Source organism: Chelonia mydas, chromosome 6 (assembly GCF_015237465.2).
Source record: "Chelonia mydas isolate rCheMyd1 chromosome 6, rCheMyd1.pri.v2, whole genome shotgun sequence".
NCBI lineage: Eukaryota > Metazoa > Chordata > Testudines > Cheloniidae > Chelonia > Chelonia mydas.
This window is the reverse complement of record NC_051246.2, coordinates 60,614,627-60,639,212: the sequence shown is the minus strand read 5'-3', so window position 1 is coordinate 60,639,212 and position 24,586 is coordinate 60,614,627. Positions and strand designations below refer to the sequence as shown.

The 24,586-nt window shown below is 46.4% G+C and overlaps 1 protein-coding gene across 2 annotated transcripts in view; it reads right to left on the bottom strand.

Moving 5' to 3' along the window:
• CREB3L1 (cAMP responsive element binding protein 3 like 1) overlaps positions 1–7,194 on the bottom strand; it is a 70,556-nt gene extending 63,362 nt beyond the window's left edge. The window contains exon 1 of one of the 2 annotated variants that reach the window (XM_037900152.2): positions 6,658–7,194. In XM_037900152.2, coding sequence (XP_037756080.1) covers positions 6,658–6,765 — 108 coding nt within the window. In that variant the 5' untranslated portion in view covers positions 6,766–7,194. The remainder of the gene's footprint in view (positions 1–6,657) is intronic. The other variant, XM_037900153.2, reaches the window with a different exon arrangement.
• Between the last annotated feature and the right edge of the window lie 17,392 nt (positions 7,195–24,586).

Here is a 24,586-nt window from a genome sequence, read left to right as displayed (position 1 = left end):
GTATGATTGGTTAAAGAATTGTTTTGCAATATGTTAGGATTGGTCAAAGAATTGTTTTATAGTACTTTAGTTTAAAATGATTGGGTAAGGTATAGCTAAGCAGGACTCAAGTTTCACTATATAAATTGGGGTCCAAAAGGAAGTTCTTTGGAACCTAACTCCAGGACACAACCCAAGATCAGAGCTGCCAGACTCAACACCCTGCCAACCATATCAGGCAGAAACTGGAGGAGCTCCAGACAACCTGATCCTGACTGGCCACCAGGAAAAGTATGTCTGCCTTATTGGCAGTGGTGAGCACTGTATGCTTAATGTGTGCATTCTGTTTTGGTAACTGTTAATAAATAGAGGTTAAGAATATTACTGTGTAAGGCACTTTCACTGGTAAAAGGCCCTGCAAACCCTCAGAAGAATATGCCCGGAGCCCTAGGAACTGAGTATGGGTGGCTCTGAGCCCTAGGAAATGGGTATTGGTGGATGCCTTTCACCTGGAGCCCTAGGAACTGGAAAAGGGCGGGGATGCCTAAATTAACTTGGTTACCCGTTGAACCCATAGAAGGGTAAAGGTGGGGCGCCCTAGGGAGTGTGGGTAACAAGCCCAGAACTTGCAAGACCTGGATGCAATTCCCTATAAGGCCATAGGCTTCCTATATGACCATGGGCAAGTCAGTTAGCTTCTCTGTGCCACTCACCCACCTGTAAAATGGGAACAACAGCATTTCCCTACCTCACAGAGGTATTGTGAGATTAAATACATTAATGATGGTGAGGTACTCAGAGACTACAGTAACTGGGGCCATACAAATATCTTAGAAAATAACAACAGTGGAGGAAGTGTTTTTACTTTCTTCCTTTTTATTTCTGACCATATAAGGAACTGTACTATTGTGTTCCATTGAGGGCTGCCGGTGCTGGGTTAACTGCCTATTCCACTAATGCTTCTCAGACGTCCCTGGATTCAAGATCAGCTGCAAGGGAATGTCCAAGAAGAGGAGCTAAGTGACTGAGCCAAAGGAAAATCAGGAAAACAAGGAAAATCTGGGAGCGTTTTTATTAAAATGCATTTCTTCAGCCAAGGTCTATCCATATCTACTACATTTCCAGTGGGCTCACAGAACTATTCTTGACAAGCCCAATTCTAAGCAGGATAAAGATCATATATTTTTATTGACCTGCCCAATGCTCTCACCACACCAAAACAGACTAAGAAGCTAAAGATATGTAACTCTAAGAATGATACAAATTAACTAAATTTACTAGCTTGTGGAATAGGAAGCTATGACACTTTCAAAAGTGTGCATGACTGGTAACAGCCCCAGAGACAGCTGTGTACCTCTCATAACATCTGGTTTCAGGGGCGTGCAGAAAGTGGGGCAAGCAGGGGCACCCCAAGGCACAGAACTCCTCCAGCCTCAGGGCTGAGGCACAGAACATACGCCTCCAAAACCCAGTGAAATTTAAATTCCTGCGCACTCCCCTGGCTGGTATCCCTTCCAATCAGCTCTGGAATCCAACAAGAGAAATAGAAACTGATGAGATTTCCTGGCTAAGCCTTTAGGTCCAGCTGTGGGGGACGAGGGAGGAAAGAATGGGGCTCATACAAGATGAAACTCACCCCTGTGCCAAGGGCAGAACAAGGCCTATGCACTAGTTAAAACCTCAAAATAGCTTTGGTACGAAGGCCTTGCACCGGCCTTGCACAGGGGTAAATTTCACCCCCAAGGAACAGACTATATTTACATTTGTTAGGAAAGATCCTTTCCAGTTTCTCTTGGCACTGTCCTTAGTATAGCTCTGTTTTCTACACACAATTTACTAATTAGTTCATTTTTGGTGGCCCGCATTATCTGATTACAAGACAAATATGCAGAAACACAAAAGACACCACACTAAAGACATAGAAAATAGCAGTATGAACATAAAAATAGTAAAAAATAGAACCAGCTTACACAATGTCCCTCAAGAAACAGTCCAGAAATACATGTAACTTTTCCCATTCCATTATATCATATTATTTATCAAATAGTGCAGGCTGTCACACAGTAAGAATTCATATTGTAATGCATTACCACAGGCTGACTGGCCCCTTTAAGAGGGAACGGCAGGTACAGTGAACCTATAACTGATTACCAGCTGCCCAGGTGGGTTTAAAGGATGGTGCCTGGATCTTATAAAGGGGAAGATAGCAACAGGGGAAGGAAAGTTATCCACTGACCTCTCTCAGCTCAAGGAGGTAAGGGTGATGCTAAAGGAAGCTATGGTAAAGGCCAAGGCAGAAAGTAGGAGGCTCCTGCAGGAGACCCTTGACTGGGAGAAGGGTTTTGGGCCTGGAGGCCTCTTGGACACTGTGAGCATGTGGAATAACTCCAGGTTGAAAGGCCTGAGATTTCCTGCAGTCATAAAGAGAAGGGGTAGGTTCCAGGTAAGAAGGCCTGAGAGTGGATGTTCAGAAGAGCAGGGAGAGCAGGCTGGGCTGAGGGAAGAGGCTAAACAGAGCCTGGGAAAAATGCTGTGCCCAGCTTGGAAACTTGAAGACAGACGTACTCCAGGGGAAAGGGGCTGTGCTCTGTGTGAGACTCGGGTAGAAGAGACTTTGTTGTATTTTAATAACAAGACCCACAAGAAGGGGTGTTTTTCTTGGACACAAGATTTGGGGAGTTATTGAGGAGCCTGAGTGAAAGGGAAACTGAGGCAGGACTCTGCAGAGCCCTGCACAGCCAGCAGGAGGCTGGAGTGGATGCACTATCAAAGTCTGTCTGCATATGCATAGACAATGGAAGCCTCAATTATCAAACACAAGTTTTAATGAGTGGCAACCAAGGAAGCTGAAACATGAATACAGTGTGGCTGGAGACAAGCAGGACCATCTCTAGGTTTTTTGCTGCCCCAAGCAAAATATTTGCCATCCCAAGCTCCAAGAGCACAACTGCCCAAACAAAAACAAAAAAAAAGGAGGGCCGGAATGCCGCCCCTGGAATTGTGCCGCCCCAAGCATGTGCTTGCTTTGCTGGTGCCTAGAGCAGGTCCTGGAGACAAGGAAACTGAGGTGTGAACAGACTGGATTTTTAGAATGCGGGTGCAGATACAGAGTATGTCTGCTCTGCAATTGAGGTATGTGATTGCAGCATGTGTAAACACACCCATGCTATCTTTAGTCTTGCAAGCTTGGGTACCAACAGCAATATGGGCTGCAGTGTGGGCTGTTCAAGCGTACACAAGTCCCTGGGTACTTACTCAGAAGCTAATCCATGATGAAGTCCATCCTGCTGCAGTGTCACTACTATTGGCAACCAAGCTAGCTAGATTAAAACTAGCTCTGGTATGTCTACATATTCTGCAATCACACCTCTGATTGCAGTCTAGTCTCACACAGTGAGAGAGACCAAAGGAAACAGCAGGGGAGCGTGGAATACTGGGACAGTTGCTTCTGCCAATACAGCCTGTCTTAGCTTGGCTGTTCCATGCTCCCCTCAGACTCTGTATTCTAACTGTCACAAGGCAGCCTTTTAAAAACAAATGCTTACTGGGTGCATACTTCCTGAAGGGGGAGAAGTCTCACCCAGAGTCTGAACTCATCGGGACTCATTGACAAGCACAGAGTGAGAAATAGAGTGCTGGAGCCTGAAGGTCCAGAATCATAGAGCTGAGAAGCTTGATAATGAGGAGGGTTGAGAGAGAGAGTGAGAGCTCTCTGAGCCATTGCTCTGATAAAACCAGGGAGTGAGTAGGTGCATTCTGACAAGAATAATGAAAAATGCGAAAGCCTGGTGTGGACAGTGCAGAATTCAGAAAGGTTAATTCAATGAGCAAACATCACATGAAGGATTAGCTTTATTAATAAACAGTCATTTCCAGTGAAAACATTGAACAAACTCCTCTGTGTTCAAAAGCAGTAGGTGACCTAGCAAGCCGAAGGATAATCTGTTTTTGCTGTCATTAGTAATATACTCATCTTGGTGAACAAAAGGAGCATTTTCCATGGACACCTTCCCCCTTGGAGTTCACCCATCCAAACACTGATTAAACCCAGCCCTGTTTATGCTTTTTAAACTAGATATCAGTCATACTCCAACCAATAACACTGTTCTCTTTCAAGCATCCCTTTTCAATCACATTATTTTTTTAATTCCAAGATGCACCTAGACCTATGATCCCATTATTTCAGCTTGCAACATCCTTAGAATAAAGGGGTATAAACTACTGCTTAAGTGACAAGATGATTAACTAAGGAAGGTTACTGTTTCAGGAAGGGGTTGTTGGTGAACACAATATCCTAACAGTGTCCAACCTCTTTAGAGAAAACCACATTTGCTGAACAATACATGGAAGGATCTCCATGTTGAACCTCATCTCTCTCTGAAGTGAAATCATTGATGGTTTTAAGAATTATCATGCAACCATAGTGCTTTGATGTTAAGTGCAATACATTGAAAAGCGAGTATGTAAAAATAAGACCTTCTTACTCAACAGATTCCCCTTCCCATCATTATCACAGTAAAATTTGCTGGATTTACTAAAGTTCATCTTTACTCCTTTTTATGGCTGTTATACCTGCAGCGCCACTACACGGAGGGTGAATTAGATAACAGAACATTCTGGCTCCGGTATCATCAACAGAGTTGTTATCTGAATTAAGATTAAAACATCTTTATTGTTGATCATGCACAAGAACAAAGAGTCTCAGATCCCCGGGGGGAGTTTGCGGTGCAAAAGAAAAAAAATCTTTTACTTGTCAACTGAGCACAATAAATCAAGAGTCACTGAGAAATAATGAATATGGAGACCCCTCATGCCAGTTTTGCAGTTACTGTTAGAGCAGACATGGAATTTAATCAGTTAGGAAAGTAACATACTGCATATGGTCAGTACACATTTTTAAATATAGTGTCATGGCAGGTATCACTAGGTGGTGCTGGTATGTACAGTCTTCCAAGTTATTTTTCTTAAGCCTTGTCTAATTTACACAACTTCCCTAGTGCAGATACAGTTATAGAGACATGAGAGTGCATATAATGGTATAGATTATTCTTATATAAGAATAAGCTAATTTGCTGTAAGGGACTTTTATACTAGTATAACTACATCCATACTAGGGGTTTTACCAGTATTACTATTTCTGGGAAAAAAATCATACCCAGACCTGAAATAGTTACACCAGTCAAACTTTCAAATGTAAGTAGACCAGGCCTTAGCGTGTGAGCAAATGTTCAGTCTTGAGAAAACCTGCTGTGTGTGTTAGTTTTGCCATGCAAATGTTCTCGGTAGGGGGAGCAGTGCAAGCAGTAGAAGATTTTGCTCTCTACCTAAGGGTATGTCTACACTGCAATTAAAAGTGTGACTTCTGCACATGTAAACATAGAGGTGCTAGATTTGATCTAATTAGCTCAAATAATGTACAGTGAAGCTGCAGCAGTACAGGTTAGCCACTTGAATATGTCACCAGAGTCCTGGGAGGGGTTGTATAGCCCTTGCTGCTAGGATTCACTGCTATTGACTGAGCTAACTAGATCAAAGCTAGCTCAGACATGTCTACATGTGCTGCCATCACCCCCGACTGCCATGTAGACATACCCTTTGCCTCAAGGATTGACTCCGATCAGAGACAGAGGTGCATCCTTGAAATGGGGGGGTAAGGAGGGCAGAAGGGAGGTTGGGGTGAGATTATTGAAAGAAGGGATTAGCTGCATGCTGTTTGTGACCTCCTCTGTTCCAGGACTGATGTATGTGTAAATAAAACAAGTTATACTTAGAATATACCCAAATTCTGTGTCACTGATTTATCCTCCACTGGGAAGGTGACCTGAAAGGCCGCAGATGTCAACTATGGCTTGGCACAGGGACAGCAATATTCATACTAGTTCAAAGCTAAATTTGCTCACAAACACAAAACTCACATTCCTCATTTGGAACAACATCCTAGTTTGAAGTTTTAAAATGGACCAATTGTACATGTGAGTTACATGAGTGCACAAAGTCTGGACAATTTTCTTAAAGGTGAATACACTGTTTTTACACACTGGAAATCAGCTGAATAGATTTTCCTCTAGTTCACTCCCGCCCCTCTCTGCCCCCAAATCACTACTATGTAAGCCAAGCAACAGATGTTTCACCCCCAAAATGTCATTTTACAAAAAGCTATTAGCAAATGAAAGTAGCTGTTTCCAACAGAAGGGCCTGCTGCCCCTCACTTTAGTGTCTCCAGTACCGTTAGAGTGGGAAGAGTTAATTAAGCAACGGAACAAAGTGCCAGGACCCGCTGCGGAATCCCCATTAGACATGGTTTAAAAAACTGGCATGGATCTTGCCAAAGGGGAGGCTGATCCCCTAGGGGAGGTCCCAGGAGTGTCTGCCTGTGGGGGGGGGGGGGGGGGGGCAGGAGGCAGTACAGCTGTAGGGGACTCTCAGTGAGAGGGGTCTCAGGCCGGCTGAGGTTTGCAGGGCCAGGGGCAGCATTGGCCTTGCGGGGGCTCAGTGCTGGAGACAGGGTCAGGGAAACGGGCGCTGCGCTGCCCAGGCTCACGCTTCCCTGCCCGGCGGCCAGGCAGGAATTCCCCGAGCTGTAGGAGCCGTTTGGCGGCGGGGGGGAGCCCGGGACACCCCGGGACGAGCCCAGGCAGCCCGGAGTTAGCAGCCCCCGCCCGCTCCCGGCTCCCTTACCACATTGCTGAGGAAATCCGCGTCGTTCAGGTCGCCCAGGTCCAGGAAGCCGGAGCCGCCCCCGGGGAAGAGGCGCTCGGAGGGGAAGGGCTCCAGGATACTGTCCATGGTGCCGGGCAGCGCCCCGCCGGAGCAGGGTTAGGTGAGGGGCAGAGCCGCCTTCCCGCCAGCGCGGCGGGCCGGATCCGGGGCGTCCCTCGCTCCCTCCGCCGATCCAAGGCTCGGGGGTTACTCCAGCGCTGCCCGGCGCAGCCGATGGCAGGGCCCCGGGCACCCACTGGGCATGGCTCCTCCTCCCACGGGCCGGCTGCACTCCATAGGGCGCGGGGCAGAGGGGCTCCCCGGGGCGGCGGGGGCAGCTGGGGGCCCCGCGGCGGCTGAGGACGGGGAGGAGAGGTTGGGGCTGGGCAGGAGCCGAACCCCGCGGGAGCGTGCAGGAGGAAGGAGGGGCGGTGTACTCCTCCGGGACTCCCCTCTGCCCAGCTGTCACTTTCACACTCCGCACAGGATCCCCAGGCTCAGCCGCCTGGCCGGTCTGAACATCCCGCCCCCCAGCTCATGAATATTAAAGAGGGGGCGAGGCGTAACTCCCCCCCCGGAACAGCCTCTTAAGGAAGCTCTGGTGCAATGCATTGCTCCTCCCTTGCTCTTGCACTGACAGCTCGGAGCGAAGGAGAATGGAGAACGGCCAAGGGCAGGGAACAGAACTCAGGGCAGATCTGAACAGTCATCGGGCCCCATGCAGCTCCGGGGGCAACCACAGGCAGAAGAGACAGTGTGGGGAGATGTAAGAGGGAGAAGGCTGTGAAAGACCATTACAGGCAGGGGTGGCAGACAGGCCAGGGCTGGCCGCTCAGCATTTTGCAGCTGCCCTATGTGAATGTGTGTCCCCTGCACATTCTAGAATTTCTCCTGGACATCCTGATGACTCTGACAAGAACTGACATGGGATTCTTAATGACCACATGTGATCAGAACCATAGTCTTCTATCTCCTACCAAAGACAACTTCTGCAGCACCACACTAGGGTAGTGCGCTCAGTACTCCCAGGGAAGATCACCCCCACTGAGTTACACCACTTGCTACAGCACAATGTTCCCTACCATTGTATGGTGTTGGTACACTACTGACTTAGAAGAAAAAGTGCCACCTAGTGAATTTCCAACACCCTATGTTCTAGGTATTCCCTTCAGTACCTAGAACAGGGGTGGCCAAACCTACTGACTCTCTGAGCTGCATGCAACAATCTTCAGAAGTTCAAAAGTGGGGGCATACCTGTTGGGGCTTCAGCCCTGTGGTAGGTACCTGCCAGGGCTCGGAGCTTCAGCCCCGCTCCTGCTGAAGCCCCAAGCACCGGCAGGCATGGCCCACAGGGCTGAAGCCCTGAGATACCCCTCCACACTTGGCAGAAGCCTCTACTGCACCACCCCATTGCATGGCAGAGATCCCGTGCTCCCCCTAGTCTGGTAGGTGGAGAATGGGGGAGGAGATGGGGGGGCTCTGCAAGCTGCACCTTTACTGTAAAAGAGCTGTATGTGGCTCATGAGCCATGGTATGGCCACTCCTGACCTAGAACATATGAAAATGTTTTCCTGGCATGAAGTAAATTGATTAAGATGCCCTGCATCTGAGGACCATAATATCAGTTTTGTTGCCCAATTCTTTAGTGGTTATTGATTTCCAATTAATTACCAATTTAAAGAGCTGGGGGACTGTAGGGTTCTAGGTCCAGAATCAAGCACAACAAAAGCAAAGTTATCAAGTTCAATATGGAGGAGAGGAAGGTGATCAGGAACAGTCAACATGAATTCACCAAGACAAGTCATGCCTGACCAACTTGATTGCCTTCTATGATGAGATAACTGGCTCTGTGGATATGGGGAAAGCGGTGGTCGAGAAATATGGATTGGATGAATGCACTATAAGGTGGATAGAAAGCTAGCTAGATCGTCGGGCTCAACAGGTAGTGATCAACGGCTTGATGTCTAGTTGGCAGCCGGTATCAAGCGGAGTGCCCCAGGGGTCAGTCCTGGGGCCGGTTTTGTTCATCATCTTCATTAATGATCTGGATGATGGGATGGATTGCACCCTCAGCAAGTTCGCAGACGACACTAAACTGGGGGGAGAGGTATATATGCTGGAGGGTAGGGATAGGGTCCAGAGTGACCTAGACAAATTGGAGGATTGGGCCAAAATAAATCTGATGAGGTTCAACAAGGACAAGTACAGAGTCCTGCACTTAGGTCAGAAGAATCCCATGCACTGCTACAGACTGGGGACCGACTGGCTAAGCGGCAGTTCTGCAGAAAAGGACCTGGGGATTTCAGTGGATAAGAAGCTGGATGTGAGTCAACAGTGTACCCTTGTTGCCAATAAGGCTAATGGCATATTGGGCTGCATTAGTAGGAGCATTGCCAGCAGATCGAGGAAAGTGATTATTCCCCTCTATTCGGCACTGGTGAGGCCACATCTGGAGTATTGTGTCCAGTTTTGGTCCCCCCACTACAGAAAGGATGTGGACAAATTGGAGACAGTCTAGCGAAGGGCAACAAAAATGATTATGGGGCTGGGGCACATGACTTATGAGGAGAGGCTGAGGGAACTGGGCTTAGTCTGCAGAAGAGAAGAGTGAGGGGGGATTTGATAGCAGCCTTCAACTACCTGAAGGGGGGTTCCAAAGAGGATGGAGCTCAGCTGTTCTCAGGGGTGGCAGATGACAGAACAAGGAGCAATGGTTTCAAGTTGCAGTGGAGGAGGCCTAGTTTGGATATTAGGAAAAACTATTTTGCCAGGAGGGTGGTGAAGCACTGGAATGGGTTACCTAGGGAGCTGGTAGAATCTCCATCCTTAGAGGTTTTTAAGGCTGGCCTTAACAAAGCCCTGGCTGGGATGATTTAGTTGGGGTTGGTCCAGCTTTGAGCAGGGGGTTAGACTAGATGACCTCCTGAGGTCTCTTCCAACCCTGATATTCTATGATTCTATATCTGGGTGGGAAGCCAGTGTGCACAATGATGACACCCATACTGAAGGCAAAGCAAAGCTTTAATCACTTCTATTAGCACAATTAGCAAAGACACAAACTTCAAAAATGTAAAAAGAAAGCAAAAATACAGTATTAAAGCAGTCTCTTGTACCATTCCTCACACATACTCACATCCTTCCTTGGGGATCTGATGGTAAGAGACAAAGGTCCTGCTTTGTCTCTGGCATGCCAAACGAATCTCCCTTTTACATGGTGGTCTGGCCTATTATAGGGAATAGGGGCTGTCATGAATATTCATACAAATACTCAGCCTCTTTTCTCCATATTTAACCTCCTCACCCTAATTATGTTGGGGTATCCCTACCTGATAGATTAATATATATATTAATGATTTCAACTAATTATCATATACATCAATTCATTGCCAAGGCAAGTTCATGACTAAGCATCTGCCAACATTTTATCCTAAAATATCCAAGCCTACCATCAGCTCAGTGTTCATGTGATTACTTGGTATCATTTTGTTCTGACCCTCCCCTGCTCCCAAGTACAATGTTTCCAGTTCCCCAAAACTGAGGGTCAGTGTTGGGCCACTTATCTGTGCTAAAGTTCATAGGCCGTGAAGTTTTAAGTCAACCGCTTAAGCTAATGCCTTACAGGATTCAGGCCTGTAAGTTCCTTGTGTTAGGGCTTAGTAAAGTAAAATGCTGAAGCTATCCCTATGGATACAGTTTGATGAACTGAAAAAGAAACCTTTCCTTTAGCAGGCCCAGTGTCATCACTGGCTTCTGCAGACAGAAATCCAATGACTGTATCAGTAGGTACTGAAGTATCCTTGGGGAGGAAAGCCAAATAGAAGATATGTCTTTAGCGAGTTCCATTTTTGAAGGTAAAATGAAAGCATGTAAGTAGATCTTACTGCCAATTACCCTCAGCAAAAGTCAGTGCAGGTGGGCCTGTTTGCAGCAGCCCATCTTGCAGTTCTGTAATTAAAGAGTCAGGCACCATTTAAGAGCTTCAGGAAGTTTATATGGCTTCAAATAAATAGGATTTATCCCTGTCCTCTCTGATCTACACTTTGATGAACACTCAGGAAAACCTCTTAGAATAACCCTGTTGAAGAAACGCTGGTATCTCTCCATCCCTACCCTCATGGCTCAGCCAGAGTAGCCTGAGGAATCCTGATTCCCACAAAGGCTCTCCCTTTATCGGTGTCAGGGAAACAAATTCTGCAGAGAGAATCAAGGCACATTTCTCCCAAAAGAAACCTGGCCGGTGACTTCCAATGACAAGAGGAACTGAGAAAGGGCAAACTCCCCAGAAGGGGATATGCACTTTGGCGACACCTGGAAGGTCTGAGTTGGCGTCAGACTTTGAGATTCCATCTACAACTGAAGCTTCATATGCACCCTCTTTTCTTGATTCCTCCCAGGTGTCTCAGGGCTCATGCTACAGCCCTAGAGACCAACCTGAGGCTGCCCCTCACACGAGCCCCCACATGCACACATAGTGTAAACTAAGGCCTAACGCCACTTAAATTACATTTGCTCTCACTTTACCAAGCTCTTTCTGCTGTCCATGAGGTGTAAAGCGGCCTTAGTGTAAATGCAAATCATAGACACAGACACAGCCTGCAGAGAGTTGGGCTATGGTTCCAGAGACTCTCAGATTCTGACTCACATCGGGGATGGATGGTATTTGGGACTAATTGTTTAACATGGGAAAGAGGGAGGAACCTTGCAATGTCCACAGTGATGCACTTCATACCCACTGCAAGGAGACACTGGGAACAAAACAAGAACCTTACACCCTCTCAGCCCATAGGCCCTGGTAACAGACCCATCTCAGGGGTAACAGACCCATCTTGGAGGATGGAGGGCTGGACAACTGTGCCAATTAGGGTGGGGGAGGGGAGGGCAGAAGCCCCCCCCACCCCGAGTTCATACAGGAAGTGTGCAAGCTTCCAGGTGGAGCTCTTAACTACAGTACAGCATTAGTGTGAAAGTGTAAGTTCTGCAGAGGAGAGGTGCCCCTGTGGCAGGGAGTCTGTATTTTATTTCAGAGTAACAGCCGTGTTAGTCTGTATTCGCAAAAAGAAAAGGAGTACTTGTGGCACCTTAGAGACTAACCAATTTATTTGAGCATAAGCTTTCATGAGCTACAGCTCACTTCATCGGATGCATACTGTGGAAAGTGTAGAAGATCTTATTATATACACATAAAGCATGAAAAAATACCTCCTCCCACCCCACTCTCCTGCTGGTAATAGCTTATCTAAAGTGATCACTCTCCTTACAATGTGTATGATAATCAAGGTGGGCCATTTCCAGCACAAATCCAGGTTTTAACAAGAACGTCGGGGGGGGGGCTGGGAGGGGGAGGAAAAAACAAGGGGAAATAGGCTACCTTGCATAATGACTAAGCCACTCTCAGTCTCTATTCAAGCTTAAGTTAATTGTATCCAATTTGTAAATGAATTCCAATTCAGCAGTTTCTCGCTGGAGTCTGGATTTGAAGTTTTTTTATTGTAAAATAGCGACTTTCATGTCTGTAATCGCGTGACCAGAGAGACTGAAGTATTCTCCAACTGGTTTATGAATGTTATAATTCTTGATAAGCTATTAGATAACCTATTACCAGCAGGAGAGTGAGTTTGTGTGTGTGGTTTTTAGAGGGGGGTGGGGGGGGCGAGAAAACCTGGATTTGTGCTGGAAATGGCCCACCTTGATTATCATACACATTGTAAAGAGAGTGGTCACTTTGGATGGGCTATTACCAGCAGGAGAGTGAGTTTGTGGGGGGGGGGGGGGCGGAGGGTGAGAAAACCTGGATTTGTGCTGGAAATGGCCCAACTTGATGATCACTTTAGATAAGCTATTACCAGCAGGAGAGTGGGGTGGGAGGAGGTATTGTTTCATGGTCTCTGTGTATATAATGTCTTTTGCAGTTTCCACAGTATGCATCCGATGAAGTGAGCTGTAGCTCACAAAAGCTCATGCTCAAATAAATTGGTTAGTCTCTAAGGTGCCACAAGTCCTCCTTTTCTTTTTGCGAATACAGACTAACACGGCTGTTACTCTGAAAAGTGTCCCTTACGTGACTTGACACAAGATGTGAGAACATGTTAGTATTAGAGCTGAGTGGGTCTAATATTTATAAAATCCTCTTTTTTATATATAGGAATTAGATACAGTGCTCCTGTCAAAGAATTTCTAGGTTATCTGCAAAAAAACCCAAAAACCCTAGAGTTTTCAGGTGCCTAAGTAGCCCTTGGAATCACGCTTAAAGTTGCGCCTCTCCCCCCAAATCTGAAATGGTGCCCTTGCTGGACATAGGCCAGTATAGCTACATTACACTTTGATGAAAGAGCCCCTTCTTGATGGTGGTAGAGGTCTGCTCATGCAATGCCTATCCTGCCAGGTATCCTGGAGAAACACACTGTTTGGTGCTTAGTTCGCTCTACCAGCGTCTAGGCAGAGGAAACTGTGATTGTGACTGGACTGCTCCTCATTCTTTTAGGCAGCCCCCGAAGTGCTGAGGAAATAGATGTGTCAGTCTTCTGGGAGCAAGTGGGTGCCCCTGTGAAGAAGGTGGGAGGAGCCATAGAGAAACTCCTACCACTGCAAGAGGAGAGAAGATATTTCCAGCTTCCTCAGGAAGGAAAGAGTGGAGCCCTTTTCTCCTCCTAGCTTTCGAAGCAGAGGACTCTCTTCCTCCTGCCCTTTCCCCTAAGGATTAGGGTTGTTCAGGGGTGATGTGCATCAGTGGAACTGGGGATGGTGGTGGTAGCAGAACTGAGGGCTGAAACAGCAATGAGTGCTAGGGTCAGGACTGAGGCGCATTGGTAGAACTATAATAGAGGAAGCTTGCACAGTACCTGCCCTCACTAGCGTAATACTTAGGGCCCTACCAAATTCAAGGTCCATTTTGGTCAATTTCATGGTCATAGGATTTAAAAAATTGTAAATTTCATGATTTTTAATAAATCTGAAATTTCACAGTGTTGTAATTTTAGCAAATTGACCAAAAAAGGAGTGGGGGGGAGAGGCTGGGGCATTGCGGTACTGCTACCCTTACTTCTGCACTGCCGCTGGCAATGGTGCTGCCTTCAGAGCTGGGCGAGCTGGAGAGTGGCGGCTGCTGGCCGGGATCCCAGCTCTGAAGGCAGAGCCACCACCAGCACCACCACAGAAGTAAGGATGGCATGGTATGGTACTGCCACCCTTACTTCTGCACTGCTGCATGCAGAGCTGGGCCCTCAGTCAGCAGCCACCACTCTCTGGCTGCCCAGCTCTGAAGGCAGCAGCGCAGAAGTAAAGAATGGCATGGTATGGTATTGCACCCTTACTTCTGCGCTGCTGCTGGCGGGCCAACAGCTGCCACACTCCAGCGACCCAGCTCTGAAGGCAGCGCAGAAGTAAGGGTGGCAATACCATGACCCCCTAAAATAACTTTGTGACCCCCCTCAACTGTCTTTTGGGTCAGGATCCCCAATTTGAGAAACACTGGTCTCCCCCGTGAAATCTGTATAGTATAGGGTAAAAGCACACACAAGACCAGATTTCATGGGGGGAGACCAGATTTCACAGTCCATGACGTGTTTTTCATAGCTGTGAATTTGGTAGGGCCCTACTAATACTAGTGTCATTTTTGTAAGCACTAAAATTCACCCCACAATTTTTAAAAAAAATTAAATCTGAGCTCTGTAATTCAAATCTGAGCTGATGTAATTCAAATCTGAGCTCTGATCACCCTTTACACACAATAGGGGAGGGTGTGAGGTAGAGCTAGCGTTTGCATTAACTCAGTAGGTGTGTCGTCAGGAAAGGTCAAGCAAAGTAAACGTGACTTGTTTGTCTGAAATGCAAAGGAAAAACACTTTGGCACATTCAAACAGGGACTTCCCCATCCTGGAGATTAAAAATATCTCAGAAAAAGAAGTCTGCCAGCTCAAAGATCCTGCTTTGTATTTACACTTCTTTTCTAAAACATAAATGTTCTAAGCTCATATTCTCCTGTCGACAGTGTTGTATATAAACAGGTGATGAATGATCATATGGAACCTTCCTCACTAGATCTTCTAAACTTTCCACAGTATGCATCCGATGAAGTGAGCTGTAGCTCACGAAAGCTTATGCTCAAATAAATTGGTAAGTCTCTAAGGTGCCACAAGTACTCCTTTTCTTTTTGCGAATACAGACTAACACGGCTGTTACTCTGATTCCTCACTAGTGCTTGTGCTGTGACATCACTATGCTGTATCCAGGAGAGAGCTATGATAGCCACAACCATAGGGTTTTGAAAAGGCCACATAACATCCTTCTCACTTTGACCTCAATGGATGCAGGCTGGATCCCAATATAAATGTTACCATTGACTTTAATGGGTGTGCACTATCAAAGTCTTTGTGCCAAATGGGGGAGGTATTTCTGCAACCTGAGTTCAACCCGGGAGTTTTGTATTATACAGAAAGACATAAACAAGATAATTGGAGGTGAGGGAGGATGTCACATGGTAACATGACAATCTGTCTAGGTCACAGCTCTCAGAGCTCCCAAGCATTATATTCAAGTTACCCCTTTATACTTACCCGATTCCGCCACATCATGGTCCAGGAAGGCTGAATCTTTTATTTAATACGGTCATAGACCAGTTTAAACCCTCCCACACACAAAATGCCATATTTCTGCAATATCTCATAGCCAGACAAAGGTAAAGACAAAACAGTCCTATATGGATAAGTTCAGATAAAATGGCAGAAGTCTTCCTTTATGGAAACCTAAGCAATTAAAGGAAATTAAACCAATAAGGGGTCTACTGATAGAAGTTACTCTAAAAACCTATGGAATTTAACAGAGAATGGTCTCCTTTCTCTGGGTTTATAGAAACATCCTATTGAATGCTATAGTTTTAATTTTCTATTTCATTCCATAGCACAGAACCTACCTTCCCCAGAGGAGATTTTATTCAAGGTGCCACCTGTTTATAGGCTGTGAAGAATTTTGACAAGTGTATGTTTTCCTTTGGCTCCCTGGCTATCCTTCTTGGAGGGTCTGAAGACAGAAACACCACCTGTTTCTTTGACCTCTGGTTGCTGCAGGATCCTGAGATGGAAAACAAGCATTGATGTGTGTCAGCATCCCAAAAAGGGACCAAAGGTCAGAGCAGGGGCAAACCTGAGGCTGGGGGTAATGGAGAAGTTCACAGTCAGGTTCTAGGCTACAGTCAATACCAAAGGTCAGAGTCCAAGTCAGGTTTCAGGGTCCAGGTCAGGAGGCAAAGTCCACGTCAAGCCAAGGTCCAAGTCAGGAGCAGAAACAGTGATGGCAGCAATAAAAGATCCACACTGTTACCTGGACACTTCCTCACATGCCCTTTGCTTTATATAGTGTCAGGCGCCATGAGGCTGCTACCTGTCAGATCTGGATTTACCATGGTCTGTGTCCATAGAAGGTGATGGGACCATAGAATGCAAGATGATTACAGCTACCACTAGGTGGCACCATGTAGATGTCTTCAGCCTGGTAGCCCTGTAGGCCTGAGTTTTAGACACAGGAGGCCTTATACCAGGAGTGGGCAAACTTTTTGACCCAAGGGCTACATCTGGGTATGGAAATTGTATAGTGGGCCATGAATGCTCACAAAATTGGGAGTTGGGGTGCAGGCTCAGAAATGAGGAGTTCAGGGTGCAGGAGGGTGCTCAGGGCTGAGACCGAGGGGTTTGGAGGGCAGGAGGTGGGATCAGGGCTGGGGAAGGGGCGTAGGAGGAGGTCAGGGGTGCAGGCTCCAGGCGGTGCTTACCTCAAGCAGCAGAGGCGTGGCCAGGCGGCTCTCCATGCTGCCCTGTCTGCAGGCGTCGCCCCTGCAGTTCCCATTGGCCGCAGTTCCCGGCCAATGGGAACTGCAGGTGTTGTACTTAAAATACTGCACAGGATCTTTCAGGGGGAATAAGGCAAAGCACCACATTTATTGGTAATACATGTGTAAGCAGAGTCAGGTTGAGCTCTACCCTGACATCTGGTGGTTAGCTGTGGAAAAGGACTTCAGGGGCTGATCTCGTTTGCATGAGCACACCCACCTCCCCTAGCATGATGGGACTGCTTGCCAAAATGGTCCCTTTGGCTCCTGTGGGATCCCCAGTCTCTTTGTTATTGGGGCAGGAGTAATAAAGTGTTGTTATCCTGGTTATGTGAATCAAGGACAGTAGAACTGTACCTGGCATTTTATGATGGAGGGACTTGCCCTCAACTAAGTAGCACTTGCTGTGCAAGGGACATGGGTTCTAGACCCTAGTGAGTTGAGAAGGAGGAGATGTATAGCTGGTGGTGTGGGTTCCTTGTGAAGATTCTAAACACCAATTTCACTGTTTAATATCAGAGCTAATTTTGATTCTATTAGGAGTCTAGTTACAGGCTGCTGAGCTGAATTCACTTTGGGCTAATATTGCATCAGTACTGAGGCTCCCCTACTATGAGCTGAAATCACTGAGTGCTGTTAAGTAGGGTGGGGGTCTGAAGATATATTGGTGAGTGGCTAGCAGGATGCCTGCTGGAGATGAGTGACTCTTAGGATGGTTGGTGGAGTGGAGCAGCTCACAGGGCAGTTAGCTGTTGACACGAGCAGTAGAGCACATTAGGTGTCCCTTTTCTACCCAGGCTGGGAGGTAAACTCTGCAGATGAACTTTTGAACTCTGGGACTGCACTGGACTTTGCGTGATTTTTGGGTTGCTGGACTCAAGAACCAAAGGGAAAGAACACAGCCCAATCTGCTTGGGGGTGGGTCTTCTGGTTTATGGTTTGTGTTTATGAACCCTAGTTGTGGTGTTTCTCCAACATAATGCTGCATTGTTTCCCTCCTTTATTAAAAGGTTGTTTTTTTGCTACACTCAGACTCTGTGCTTGTGAGAGGGGAAGTATTGCCTCTCAGAGGTGCCCAGGAGGGTGGTATGTAATTGTCCCAGGTCACTGGGTGGGGGCTCAAGTCGGTTTTGCATTGTGTTATTGAAACAGAACCCTTAGATACTGAACCTGGCCCTTGTTGCTGCCAACTCTGGTGGGCAGAAGGGTTACACATGTATCAATCAACACTGTATCATATGCATATGATATATATTACACTCATGCACTCACATACACACAATCACACTCTGTCTTGTTGTTGTTACCAACTAGTTGCTCCCCTTCACTGGCCAGGTGAGTTAGATGGGGGAGGGGTGGAGCCAGGCTTCTGCTGATCCGGACTGATGCTCTGATGTTGACAAGACGAGACCTGGGGTCCTCTGCAAGACACCTCACATTTATAGCAGCTTCCCTCTTATGCAAATCTATCCCAGATGCAAAGTCTGTGTCTGTGTCCTTTGTGCTGCTTCCTTCTGGGTGTTGTCTTAATGCTACAAAGAGGGTGTTTCAAAAGAAGGTGCTTCCTTCTAATCCCCAAGGCCATCAATATGTCTGTTCTTCTTTAGTGAGCCCACTAAAGAAGTTTTATTGTTCTTTGGTCTGGCTTCCATCCCCTCTCCAACTGTTGCAGCTGTCTGGAGGTGCTTGCCTTCCACGCCTTACTCATTCACACCTTGTTCATTCAACAGGGCAATTGATTAAAAGGGGGGTGTGGGGAGGGAAGATCTTATTCTACTCCTAGCAGAAAGACATTTTTTTTTCTACTTTACCTATCCTTAGGGGCTATAACACTATACCAAGGCTCAATACAGTTTTCTATGTAAGGATCTGATACAAAGTTGTATGAAAATAAAGGCATAATACAAAGTCATATGAAAGTTATGTGAAGATGCTTAATGCAGAGATTTATCTACACCGGGGCAGCGATTGGGGGGGGGGCAGCATGCAGAGCCCTCTGGCTGCCCCACGCATAGGAGCTGGAGCGGGGACATGCTGCTGCATCTGGGAGCCTCGCGGAGCAGGGCAAACCCTGGACCCCGGTCCCCAGCTGGAGCTCAAGGGCCAAATTAAAACATCTGGAGGGCCGGATGCGGCCCCCGGAGTGTAGTTTGCCCACCGCTGTCTTATACTGTGTTAAGACTGAACAAGCTCCAAAATTGACACCAGAGAGTTCCTCCTGGCCTGTTATAATTTGGTTCCATAACTATGTGGACAAGACCAGAATCCTTGCTGCTTATTGGAATTAGCAAAGGGGTCTTCATAATAAAAAGGATCCTAATCTTTCTGGATTTCTCTACCACTGTGATTGTTTTTGTTTGTGAGGTTGATTTGACAAGTGTGAATAAGGCAAGATGGAGGCTGAGCAACCACTGAGAGGGCTTGCAGCAAAAAAAAAGGTGAGATCTGAAGGTGCTTGAACCTTTCTCTCCCCCTCTTTATCCCCCAGTCCTGCCTCATCTAAGAAATCTGCACACTTTCTCATTTTCTTTTAACTTCTGGTTTAAACACACACAGTTTTCCCCGCAACCGGATTCAACTGCTTTCCATTTCCTGCTTTCTTGTCCATTCTGTCCTCCTGCCAGGTACACAGAACACCTGTTCCTATCCACCTGGAAACACTGGGGAAGGGCAAAGATTAAAGCATTGCCCATATCTCACCTTTCTGCTACAACCAGAAGAAGAAGAAAGAGTTATGAAATTAGAGTGTTCATAAATCTATGGCAGCACTTCAGACAAGGAACAAGTTGTGTCATGTGTGTGTCGTGCATGCAGATATGCAGAGCTGTCACTGTGTAAGCTTCCTTTTCTGTGTCTGTGAGTGTACACATGCTCTTTTTAGTTATTGAGCTCATACAGTGTGCTAGGTGTACAGGTGTGTTTGTGTGTGTTAGAAGCATGTATTTGTGTCAGAAGAATGTCTATGCACAAATTATGCTTATTTTCCCTTTTGCTCGGATCAGCAGGAAGAATAGGGAAAAGTGAATAGAATATTAATTGCATTTTTGTATATGGCTGAGCTCCATGAATGCTGTGGTTTCAGTGAGCACCCTGATGCTATGCAGAGAATGAAGGGGAAGCCACAGAGGTTCACATTAAATTTATTATTTTTAATGGGATAAACTCAGGGCCCTCACACAGGACTAAATCAGCCCTCCAAAGACTGAGTGAGCGAGGGACAAGAAAGACAGGGAACTAAAGAATTATGAAAAGGAAACCAGGACTGAGAGCTTGTCTACACTTCAAATGCTACAACAGCACAGCTGCACCTGCACCACTCTAGTACTTCAGCGTAGACAGAACCTATGCCAATGGGAGGGGTTCTCTGCTCAGTGTAGATAATCCATCTTCCCATCAGGTGGTAGCTAGATTGACAAAAGAATTCTTCCATCGACCTAGTGCTGTCTACACCGCGGGTTAGGTCAGCTTAACTACGTCATTCAGGGGTGTGGATTTTTCACACCCTTGAGTGACATAGTTAAACCAACTTAATTTTCTGGTGTAGACCAGGTGCAAGTGTGATGCACTCACTGTAGCTATCCCATCATGGTTCTGATGGGATGGTATTGGCAGCCCCTCCCACACACACTGGTCCTATGTTGGGAGGCGGGGAGCAAGGGGCTGAGATCCCTCCTCTGGGACAAACCTCCATCTTCCTGAAGGCAGAAAGTGGTGGTCCAGAAAGGGGGTGGCACAGCCAAAAGCAGAGTGGTGGCAGGCCCCCAAACAGCCTAGCACATGGCTCTGGAGTGAGTGGCCCCTTCTACCACCACCAGAGTGAGGGATGGGATCATAGCGTGGGGGCTGAGGCAGGGAGCTCCATGTGGGGTGTTCCTGGGAACCTGGGTTGCCTTAATTTGGCCCTGAGGAAGAGCAAGATACATGGAAATAGAATGTAAAGAAGCAGGAAACAGTTGGGGTCTGAGCAGGAGAAAGCTGAACACCTTGGGGAAGAGAACAAGTTGAGCTTTGCTTTGACACAGTGTGTGTCCTCTTGGCCCTAGCATCAACATTAAAAACTTCAGTACCTAGGTGAAACTCTGATGGGTCACCCCTGCTGACCTCTTGGCTGAGCTGACATTTAAACTCGCCACTCATAATGGAAGATGCACATGCAAGTCATGACCATGATCATGTGGGACAGAGTCTACCGCGATCTGAACCGAGCAGATTCTAGCACAGGCATCCTTGTCTATGTATAGAAGAACAGCTTTCCCAGACCCTTAAAGAGTAAAAAAAAATCTGGATTCATATACAGAACTGTACAAGAGAAAAGTACAGACTAGCAATCCAGTCATGTTTCATCCCAGTTCAAATGACATTGTTTTAGTTTCGGCTGCCTCGCCCCTCAGAGGGTAATTAAAGACTTTCACTAGGGGGAAAGATAGACATGGTGGAGGAAACCTTTATTATAGACTCATCTCTCAAAGAAAAATAAACCCCAATGTAATGTCTGAGGCAAGTTGCCAGGATCATCCACGAGGAAAAAAATTACATTTAGGGTTTAAGAAACATTTCAAGCTACAGTAGAACCTCAGAGTTATGAACATCAGAGTTACGAACTGACCGATCACACACACATCTCATTTGGAACTGGAAGTACGCAGTCAGGCAGCAGCAGAGATAAGAGTTAAAAAAAAAAAAAGCAACTAGTGTTCATTACTATGTTAAATGTAAACTAATAAAACAATAAAGGGAACGTTTAAAAAAAGATTTGACAAGGAAAGGAAACTGTTTCTGTGCTTGTTTCATTTAAATTAAGATGGTTAAAAGCAGCATTTTCCTTCTGCATAGTCAAGTTTCAAAGCTGTATTAAGTCAATGTTCAGTTGTAAACTTTTGAAAGAACCACCATAACATTTTGTTCAGAGCTACAAACATTAAAAAGTTACGAACAACCTCCATTCCTGAGGTGTTCGTAACTCTGAGGTTCTACTGTAGTTGTCTTATAGCATCTGGACGGGGGAGTTCTGAGAATGAAAAGGAGTACTAATGGCACCTTAGAGACTAACCAATTTATTTGAGCATAAGCTTTCGTGAGCTACAGCTCACTTCATTGGATGCATTTACAATAAACACTGAATTTACAATCCTCCACTCACTTTCAGGAGTGTGGGCTTTTGCTCTTGGTTTCCTTCTTTCTTTCTCTTTCTTCCTTCCTTTCTGTGTATGCATGTTACCATGGTATCTGCATATGGAGTCACCATCATCACCCTGACCATGGGCCAAGGGAAGAGAGGGTGCCCTAGGTGTCCTAGCCTATCATTAATCAAAGGAGCATGGCCTAGGGCTAGAGGTCCCTAGGTGGCCCCATAAGAACTCTCCCATACCACATCTGATCTGGATCAAGAGCTTTAAACAAAAGAGGGTCCACCTATGTCCAAGGGTGGGCTGCTCCTCATTCTTCTCTTTGATCCTTTATCAGGTATATTCCTTTGAGAGGGCATACCTGGACCAAAAGCACCAATACCCTTATGATGTGCACAAAGGATGTAGAGGAATTATTTCTGAGCAGGACATGTCATGTTTTATCAGTGTATATTGGAGAGCTCATTTTAGTTACATTCAGAGCTTATTTTCTCTACTGCCCTTGGTCAGCCAGCACCTCACTCTCCCAGAGTTCTGTTGCTTTGATACCGCATTAGAAATACCCTCTAAACCACAGGGACTTGCTCCCATGTGGATGTAGCTGTAGGAAGGTGTGTGATGTGAGGGGTGGATTTAATCTGATTGCCATTAAGATGTTTCCAGTGCACTGGCTGAATTTTAATTGTCCTTTTTCACTCAGTCAGTGAGTACAGGAAAAGATTTACCTTCTGGCCTTTCCATTCAGACAAGTTGACATTTCCAGTCAGAGCTCATCTCTGATGGAGAGGTTTGACGTCAGGTGGGCTGATTAGAAGCTTGAATACCTGTGACTCATTCAGCAAAGGACTGTGCAGTGAAATTATAACGCCTCCCTTCCCTCTTTATCATTATGTTATGGTTGGTTTTAAATAAAGCTAAACCTGATTCACAACTTCAGGGAAGATGCAGCTCAATGCAGACTCTAATAGGCATCTCCATGGCAACAGACTTTATCAGGCACACTTGCAAATGTCATTGTTAACATCAACCCTAATCCCTGCCTCATGCCGGAAGACTAATAGGGCTAGTTTACAGCTCTGTAGGGCTGAAGCCAGGTTAGCTGAACCAGACTGAAACTGTTTCAGGATAACTATTTTAAACACAGTTTGGCCCCATCCAGACTGGTCAGCCAGATGATTTAAATGAGCTAGCCTAACAGTTATCAAACACTAAGGTGGATGAAGCCTTGTTTCCTGATATATTCACAGAGCTCCCACCTAAGTTGCATTTTCCAGGTGGAAACCCCAGGGCGGCTCTCCTAAATCTGCAAATGGATCAGTTGCCAGTGGGCCCTTTGATATTGTGGTGCACAATATAGCTCTCAACCTGGCATGAACCAAATCCATGACAATGGCCTCTAAGTCTGTGACAAAATAGAAACAACATGAAGCACAAAATACACCTGAGACAACAATAGTAAGGAAAAAACTCTCTCAGCACCTTAACTGCTTTGTTTAACCTCAGGGTCAGGAGTGTGCAGTTGTTGTGATATCAATTGACTTACTGGGGGGGGAAACGCAACATTCAAGTTTACATGGCGTGAGGCTAACAATACTCTTTGCAAGTACTGGGACAAGTGGGTCTAGGCACACCCAAAGCTACAGGCTCACCCCCTCAACTGAGGGGGGGGTGCCATTGGACCCAGGCCACAACTTGATACTGGGGACAACAAATGAAAGAAAAGGAGTGAGGTCAAAGGTTGAAAATCAGGCAACCAGAGGGGGACATCAAGCAGAAAACCCCAGAACGTGCCTACTGACCCTCAAAGGTGTCTAAGGAGTCAGGGGATACAGCCCAGAGGAGCTCTGCTCAGCGATGTGTTCAAATAAGGGAGTAGAAATAGGCCCCATACTAGCAGAGCACCCTGCGTCCAACTGCCTCTTGCTGGGGTGATGGGTCATTTTGGGCAGCGCCAGGAGGAGGTTGATGAGGCAGTCCCACAACTTTGTGTGGCCACGGATGGGGTGTGAGGTGCAAAGAAAAGTGCAGAACCTCAGTAAGAGGTTCTGGAGGAGCTTGAAGAGGGGCTGCAACCTGATGCACCCTACATAGATGTGCAGCAGGGTCTCCCTCTCACCACAAAAGGGACTGGTGTTGGGGGAGTTTGTGAACCTCCCCATGTACATGCCTGTGCTCATGACTCCATGGAGGAGTCCATGGGGGTATCAGTGTTGTCAAGTCTCATGATTTTATCATGAGTCTTGCTTTATCTAGTGCTTTTCTTAAAGCCCCAGCTCTTGGAGTCATGGGATTAAATGACAATCTCAGTTTTCATTTAAAAAAAGTTTCTAGACTTGTGGTTGCAAAGAACAGCCTGAAAATGTGACTCCTAAAGGCTACAACACCAGAAGCCAAAAAGAAACCAAAAATTATAATTGTATAAATCTCAATCTCATGATTTTTTGAGGTCTGACAAGCATTTTGAATTTTAGGGTTGGCAATACTGGTATACTCCATGAGGCAGCTGAGAGCTCCTGGGCTGCACTTTGTGGATGCAGCAGATCAGCGGCTTCTACTACAGCAGAAGCATCCTTTTAGGATTCCATACACTGGAGTCATTTCAGCCCCAGGGGAGTAGTAATGAAATAAGGAGCTCCCACTACAGAAAAAAGGGATGCTTCCCCCCTCCCCCTGTGAAAAACAGCTCATCCTACAGCTCCAGGTGTGTTGGGCCAATCAACAGTGCTGCTCAGAGACAGCACAGCAGGAGCATGGGGAGGATCCAGCTTGCTTGTGGCCTCCAAGAGAAGGGAGAAGTACTTTACCCAGCCTTGGAGCCCAAGCTTCCCGGTGAAGAGAGACACAGTATTTGAAGAGTTTCAGAGTAGCAGCCATGTTAGTCTGTATCCACAAAAAGAACGAGGAGTACTTGTGGCACCTTAGAGACTAACACATTTATTTGAGCATAAGCTTTCGTGAGCTA